The sequence below is a fragment of the Nicotiana tomentosiformis genome, chromosome 3, assembly GCF_000390325.3.
Source record: "Nicotiana tomentosiformis chromosome 3, ASM39032v3, whole genome shotgun sequence".
NCBI classification, from domain to species: Eukaryota; Viridiplantae; Streptophyta; class Magnoliopsida; order Solanales; family Solanaceae; genus Nicotiana; species Nicotiana tomentosiformis.
Genome location: NC_090814.1, coordinates 114,506,675 through 114,514,605, shown reverse-complemented (window position 1 = coordinate 114,514,605; position 7,931 = coordinate 114,506,675). Strand labels below are relative to the sequence as shown.

Sequence of the window (7,931 nt, the reverse complement as noted above, 5' to 3'; positions counted from 1 at the left end):
CCCAAACCAGCCGAAGGACATTTTCGACGGTCGTGTCCTGTTTGCGAGCATATACCACATTTGCGCGCATAAACGGTATCGCTAACATCTATTTGGTTCCGTATACGCATTCTCTTATGCACCTATATTCGACGCAAATAGTCCTTGTTACACACCATTTTAAATGGTTCCGGCGGCCAATAATGCTCAGCACCCACTAGCTGCAACTGCCCACTATAGGTGTTTAAGTAAGCAACAATACTATATTATTTATCAACGTAGTTAGTTGGCTCTAAACCTGTATGTTGAAAGCACCTGATGGCATGTGAGCACGGCACGTGGTAGATGGACCATTTCCCATAAGATCATAACCTTCTAGATTCATTTATGGTATGTACATTATTCCCCAATTTTGATGGATAGCGGTGCGAACTTCAAAAACATTTCTGTCGTGATCATACTGCAAAAATGAATGCCAATGTGCTCGCTGCCTGCATTTCTCAAATCTTTTCATTGGCAGTGGCATAAATTCAACACCCCTTTCCATCAATGACGTTGCATCTACAACCCTTTCAACAAACCTCTCCGCCATCTGTTTGAACTACATCCGCACCATGGCAGTAACAGGCAATCCTCTTGCCGACTTCAATAACCTGTTGAAAGACTCTGACATGTTTGTAGTCAGAATTCCCCATCTTCTTCCACCATCCGCATGCAAAGTCCACTTGTGAAGCTCATGTCGCATCAACCAATGATAAACTCTCTCATCTTCCTGCCTGATAGATTCCATGTGCCTCCGAAATATATTCTTTTGGTGGTCTATTGCTGCCATCCATATCAAATCATGCAGATCCTTGTTGGGATATGCCTTCTGGAAATTGGCCTTAAAGTGCCTCACACAGCAACAGTGGTAGGCATAAGGTTCTTGCCATGCAGGCAAGTTCTCTACAGAACTTAAGATACCACCATGCCGATCAGATATTAGACAAATGTCGGAACGCTGTTTGACAACGTGCTCTTTTAAATGGTTCAAAAACAACGTCCACGTCTCTTGGCTTTCATCGGCACAAATAGCAAAAGCTAGAAGAAATATTTGTCCATTAGCATCTACTGCAATGGCTATCAACAACTTGATATCATACTTTCTATAGACATGAGTGCCGTCTATGGATATTACCAGACGGCAATGCGGAAAACCATCAATTTCTGGTTTAAATGCCCAGAACACGTAATTGAATATATATTTTGGTTTTTCCGAACTCCGTTCAAGCTTCCATTCAACAACCGTCCCGGGGTTAAAGTGTTGCAGTGCGGCCATGTACTTAGGTAGAGCTGCAAATGACTTATCCCAGTTACCATAAATAATTTCAAACGCACGTTTGCGCCCGAGAAATGCCTTTCTTTTAGTAATGGTATGGCCATATTCCCGGTGGACTGATGTAATGCACTCTTTGATTTTATACCTTATGGACGCTTCAAGGTATGGAATAAGGACAAGAGAAATCAAGTCAATATCCAAGTTGTAGTGATTCCTATTGAATGTGTCCATTTTCACATCTGTGGGTGGGAATGTATTTACCCACTTCCCACAAACCTGTTTTCTTCTTGCTCGAATGCAGTATCCAATGACAACCCGTAAACCATCTGCGGCAAACAACCTTGTATACCTCCGGAGTTGAATCACATACCGTCATCTCATGACACTCTTTTACGCTGTGCATTTTCGCCGCCTTGCTTAGGCGTGCTTTATCAGGAAAAAGCATGCCCTTTGCCAGCACCGTTGGTCTAGAATCATCTCACATTGCTGTCCGAATTTCATCAAAATTCCTTGTGAGAGCATCCACATCCGGCATACTTGGCAAGTTATCAAGGTAGGGAATCTTCCTTGAATGAAACGACACTTGGGACTCGTACACTCTTGGTCTAACAGGGGGTGGAGCATACTCCCTCGTCAAATCAGGTCCTTCATTCTCTTCCTCCTCATCACCATCCTCACGAGGGAATGGTCTGTCATCTCCGGAATCATCGACATTGTTGTCATAATCACTGTTCTCTTCCTCACTCTGTGCATCTGCCAGATCCCGATTTAATATGTCGTCTTCGGGCAATTGAGTGAGGACAAGTGGTTCAACTTGCTCGTTTTCACTGCACAAACAACAAAATAATAAGCTACTGAAATTAATAAATACTTTCCATATAGATGTATCACTTCACTTACAAGTCGTAACGTGCTGACATTCCTTGATGGGCATTATCCTGTTGGTGATGACTCCTGGATGGACCACCATGATCCAACACACCAGAACTACGCATATTCCAACTGGGTGTGGGTTCATAACTTGTAAAAGTCATATCTGGCTGGTACCCCATGTGAAATATATGAGTGTTAATACAGATTCAATACAACAAAAACATACATCATAACACTAAGGAAAATTAAAGTTTACCACTCGTCTTGTAGATTATGTAAAGTAGGAGAGAAATTATTTCCTCGCTCCTCATTCGTCCGTGGTGATAAGTTTAAATCAGGGCAAACTCTTTCATCCGAAATCTGTCCGGCAAAAGCTGCTCCAGAATAACCACCCGATGACTGAGGGTTATCCCTACTATGCGCAACCTCATTATTGCGAACGTCTTTGACCTTGACGTACATTTCCAATATTTTTATCACAAGAAATTTCCGATATTCATCCGGAATCCTCAAAAAATCCTTCAAAGTTTCATCATCGTCGATGTTAAACTCAGCGTAACAAGCAACCCCTTGCGGAGTGACGGAATACGGATATCTTCCGGTTACTTTAAGGTTCACCGAACGTTTCCTCACACTCATTTTATTACATAACAACGATACCAATCTATTGTACTCCATTGTAAGTGGCAACTTAACATGATATTGTGGAGATAAACTATAGCTCACAGAGTTATTCACCACCACAATCCCACCCCCCAATATAATGAAACCCTTACTTTTCGCTCTTCAGATATTATGAAAAAATGCTTGAGAATTTAACAAGAAGAAAAATTTGAACGAGAGTTAGGAATATTTTTGAATGGATTTTTGTAAAATCCTAACACCTTTAAATAAGGCAATGCCTAGCTCGGTGGGTTGGATTTTTTTAGGTATAGCGCTCTTTTAAAGAGCGCTATACCCATTTGAATTATTGTTATTTCAGTTAAACGCAGGAGATTTATTGGTGGGCCCACAAAACAGGTATAACGCGGTTATATACCGCGCTATGCATGTATAACGCGGTTTACCGTGACGTTATATATATAACGCTCTTTTAAAAAGCGCTATATATATAAATGTCACTTTTTTTTTAAACGCACGTTTCGATAGCACTTGACAAAAAAAACCACAAATGGGTTCCTTTAAACCTATATATTATAGCCTTGCAACACATACTTCTATTGTACGTTCGGTACTTATTTCTTTTTTATTTTTAACCAATCACAATCGTTCCAGGTTGGTGTGAAAATGATTTACCACAAATTTGTCCTGGGTCCATCCCCAACCACCTTTTTGGGTTCACCAACCCAACCCACAATTCAAAATTATCATAGAAAAAGCACCCCCAAAAGTTACCGAAAATATCCAGAATATCCCCTAATCATTTCTGAACTCTCTGATTTTTCCTCTCTGTTTGCACTTCACTTCTCACGCCTCGACGGAGCCCCCAACGTCTCCTCACACTTTCCCTCTTTCTACCTTAGAATATATATTCATATCTTCTCGTCTACTTATCTTCTCATTCTCTCTCTGCTGCAGTTTAGTTTCCCTGATCTGATTCGCCAAAATGCAGAGCACTGCAATCTCGTTTTCTCCGTCAATTTCACTTCCTAAGAAGCCTCACAAGCCTTCTAGTTCCGCTTCGTTATTCAGATTCAATCCTTTATCTGCTCAATCTTCTCGATCGACGCTTCGTTTTGGCTCTCTAAACGGCTCCGTAGCTCGGAAACTCAATCCTCTTCGCTGCTCAGCTGATTCGTTGAATCGTAATGGATGGATTTCAGTTCCGCCGCCGGCTCCCGAGCGTGAATCGGACGGAGTGGAGGTTCGGGCCACGTCCGTGCCCGAGAGCGCTGGAGACGCCCCTACATCCAAGCCTTTGACGGATACTTTGGTGCTCGGATCGCTTTTCGGCCTTTGGTATCTATTTAACATCTACTTCAACATTTACAACAAACAGGTGTGCTTTACTTCCGCTGATCTGAGGTCCTAGTTGTTTTTACTATTTGTTTATATGTGTATTGCTTCATTACTTGTGGTTGATAGTGTTTTTTTGTATGTATAAATGCATGCATGTATTGTAATTTATGAGGTTCTTCAAGGCATTTATCGTTCAAATTTTTCAGACTATAGATTTAAACTTTTTAAATTTTTGGAATTATCTATTCGCTGAGTATGTATGTTTGCAATTTGAGCCATTTTCATCCTACATTTATACTATATAGTTTGCAACTTAATTGAAGTGATTTTGGATCCCTCACTAGATAGAAATGTTACCTTTTGTGTTTCCAAACATGGCAAGGTGTGTCATTAATTAAGATTCGCATATTCTGTAGGTCCTGAAAGCGTTCCATTACCCAGTTACAGTGACTCTCGTGCAATTTGCCGTTGGCAGTGTCCTTGTAATTCTAATGTGGACTCTCAATCTATATAAAAGGCCAAAAATCAGTGGTGCACAGGTAACTTCATTGAGACAGATTTACTATGCTTTGGTTTAGACCTGATTATGTGCGCAAGTTCTGATTCTATATTTTCAATCGGCAGCTTGTTGCAATTTTGCCGTTGGCAGTGGTGCATACCTTGGGCAACCTTTTCACCAACATGAGTCTTGGAAAAGTTGCTGTATCATTCACTCACACTATTAAAGCTATGGAGCCATTCTTCTCTGTTGTTCTCTCTGCTATGTTCTTAGGCGAGGTGTGGTTTAGATGATTACTTTTACATTTCTATATAAAGCTCTTGTATTCATCTTGTGATAACGCGAATACAACTATTTTTCAATCTCTTTTTCCTTTTATTTTCATCTTAATTCAGATCATATTTATGCGTACTTGAAAAGAAAAGATATTCACTTCCATGTAGTTCTTTGTCTTCTGATCTATGTTATTATAGTTAGTGACATTGGATGTGTCTTGTTCATGCAGTTCCCTACCATATGGGTTATGTCTTCTCTTGTACCAATTGTTGGTGGAGTGGCACTGGCATCGTTGACTGAGGCCTCTTTTAATTGGTGGGGAGTTCAAATGTTCTATGTTAAATAATGCCATATGATTTGTTGCTTTCTTGGTATAGAAATGGGAGACAGTTTTGATAAAAGTTTTATTTCAAATTTTAATATACAGTTCTTCTTTTGTCGATTACCAGGGCTGGGTTTTGGAGTGCAATGGCCTCTAATTTAACTAATCAATCTCGTAATGTCCTCAGCAAGAAGTTTATGGTTCGGAAGGAGGTAATAATATTTTTTTCGTGCTATTAGATGAGGGTATGAAGAAAATGTGCACCCAAAGTTGAAGGGTTCTTTGGTTGATATTTCAAGCTTATATTAAATGGTATTTGTGAGAGCGAAATGTTTGTGTGGTGTTCAATAGTTCTTTTCCATTTTTCATCAAGTAACTAGCTTGTTTCTGGATTAACCTTATTGCCTTTACTAGACAAAACCCAAGTTATGTCTCTTGGGTGGTTTTTGTTGGTTTCTGAAATGCTGCGAAGTTTACAGTTGTAATTTTTTAACAGGACTCATTGGATAATATTACTCTCTTTTCAATAATCACGATCATGTCCTTTTTCTTGCTGGCCCCGTACGCCTTTTTCGCTGAAGGTGTCAAGTTCACTCCAGCATACCTTGAGGCTGCAGTAAGTGATACTTATATAAAGTGGAAGTTTACACTGGTTCTACCCCTTTGCTTAAATAGAACCTCTGGGTATTTTTTCATTGTTCCATTGTAGAAATTTCCGCAACTTTTTGAAAAAACTTTCATGATTTTCCTTTGGTGCTAGGGAGTGAATGTCAACCAGCTGTACACAAGGTCTCTCATTGCTGCTCTCTGCTTCCATGCTTATCAGCAGGTATAAGGGTTTTACCTTATATATCTCATTGATTCATTGGAGTCCTACGCGTTTCTACTCAAATTCTAGCCTGTCTCATAGTGAGAAAGCACAAAATTTATGTTGCTACAATAATGAACAAACAAGGTCACATGAGATCTAATTATGCATTGTTGGTCCACTGAGTTACAAGCCGTGCACCCACTGGCCCTCGGGGTTTTCTCGGTAGTAAAAAAAAATTGGTGTATCTGTAGTTTGGTTTTGTGCTGGTGTGTTGTTAGCAATTTGTTATTGTTGGATCATGGATGTTCCCTTGTTCTAGTAAAGGATAGGAACTTTCCTTTTCCTGCCATGTATTTTTGACAGTATTGAGCATGCGGCAAGCTCAGATTCCTTCCTTGCTATCTCCTAAAGTACAGTTGTGTCCTGCCTGCCTTATTTAGACGCTTGAGCTTGTCTAGAAAGATCGATGAGGTTTTTGCTGCTTTTCATCCTGGAGCAGTCAGTTTGACAAAATTGAAGATGTAGATGAGGGGGAAAGCTTTAAATTGCATGCCTTTTAAAATGTCAGGAAGACTCCAAAATTATGAAAACAAACGGGTGGCAGTTTCTAATTTTGGCTATGATCAATGGCCATTTTAAGGCAGAACGGGCTAAAAATTTCTTGTACAGTTTACTCGTGGCTGTGTGACTGACGGCTGCAACTATGCAGCTCTTGGTTTGATTTAGTAGAATTCGTTGTTTAATGTAATTTCATAAACCAATGTGACAATTCTTCATGAATTACTGAAAATTGTGTCACTTTCATTTGCGACTACTGCTGGTTATGTTATTTCTTGCTGACACTCAAGTATTGGTGCAGGTTTCTTACATGATATTGCAGAGGGTATCTCCTGTTACTCATTCTGTGGGTAACTGTGTGAAGCGAGTGGTGGTTATTGTGACGTCCGTGCTCTTCTTCCGCACACCTGTTTCTCCCATTAACGGTTTGGGTATGACACCTTACACTTTATACTTGTCATCATATAGCTGATTGAGAAGGAAACCCCTTTTCCCATTTCAATCCTTCCAGATGGCAGCTCGAGTGAACTAATGTGAATGCAAAAAGTTAGAAGTTACCTTTTTTATTTACAATATGATAATCATTTTCTTCTTCATTTTCTATGTAGGCACTGGAGTGGCCCTTGCTGGAGTTTTCTTATATTCAAGGGTGAAGCGCATTAAACCTAAGGCAAAAACGGAATGAAGTCTAGATCAATTTTGATGGTAAATTGTGATCATTAGATGGATGAACCAAAACTTGGTTGTATTCTAGGCAGGGTCTTCTTTTAGTTTGTTGTGCCATGTGGGACGAGTTATTCTTTTCTGATGCAGCCTTAACTAATTGCTGCTAATTTGACGATTTCACTACATCACTATTGTCTTTCTTCTGTAGGGTGTTATATGTTTTGTAATGTACGGCATGTTTAGGACCCAAGTAGCTTCAGCGGGCGCTGAAAGCCTGAAAACATCAAAGAGTTGGGGAGAGTTTGTCATATTTGATTACATCATACCATTGCATTCAAAATATTTTTCTCCCTCGAAGGGGTCTCTCTAAGTGGATACCGGAAGTCTACATTCCGTAGCGATAATTATGTGTTATTTTGTAGAAGAGCAGAAATTATAATGCATCAATTTACCCATATCCATATCCAATTAAAGTAAAAAGAGATGAGGAGGAATTGCACAGGCTGGTAGTTAAGGAAAATAGCAATTACCTTAAGAACGCTGGAAAACTCCCTTGTCAAAATAATCTATCTATATTATTATAAAAGTATGACTAAAATATTGGTTTACTAAAATAATCTTATAATATTAAGCATAATAACTCACAATAAAAGGGCATAACCGAAATTCT

The 7,931-nt window shown here is 39.6% G+C and overlaps 1 protein-coding gene across 1 annotated transcript; it reads left to right on the top strand.

Annotated features, from left to right (window-relative positions):
- The first annotated feature begins 3,536 nt into the window (after window positions 1–3,536).
- On the top strand, window positions 3,537–7,601 carry LOC104091646 (phosphoenolpyruvate/phosphate translocator 1, chloroplastic-like). Its single transcript, XM_009597026.4, has 9 exons — window positions 3,537–4,169; window positions 4,546–4,668; window positions 4,754–4,906; window positions 5,134–5,219; window positions 5,354–5,438; window positions 5,723–5,842; window positions 5,987–6,055; window positions 6,897–7,026; window positions 7,204–7,601. Exons 1-9 carry the CDS (start codon window positions 3,777–3,779, stop codon window positions 7,278–7,280), a joined length of 1,236 nt encoding a protein of 411 aa, XP_009595321.1. The 5' UTR covers window positions 3,537–3,776; the 3' UTR covers window positions 7,281–7,601.
- The last annotated feature ends 330 nt before the right edge of the window (window positions 7,602–7,931 follow it).

What these genes read in the sequence shown, in the direction of transcription:
- LOC104091646 (XM_009597026.4), top strand. Translation starts at nt 3,777, where the DNA reads ATGCAGAGCACTGCAATCTCGTTTTCTCCGTCAATTTCACTTCCTAAG. An exon ending in ACTGAGGCCTCTTTTAATTG is followed by an intron (nt 5,220 to 5,353) that starts GTGGGGAGTTCA and finishes GTCGATTACCAG; the next exon opens with GGCTGGGTTTTGGAGTGCAA. An exon ending in TTCTCCCATTAACGGTTTGG is followed by an intron (nt 7,027 to 7,203) that starts GTATGACACCTT and finishes TTTTCTATGTAG; the next exon opens with GCACTGGAGTGGCCCTTGCT.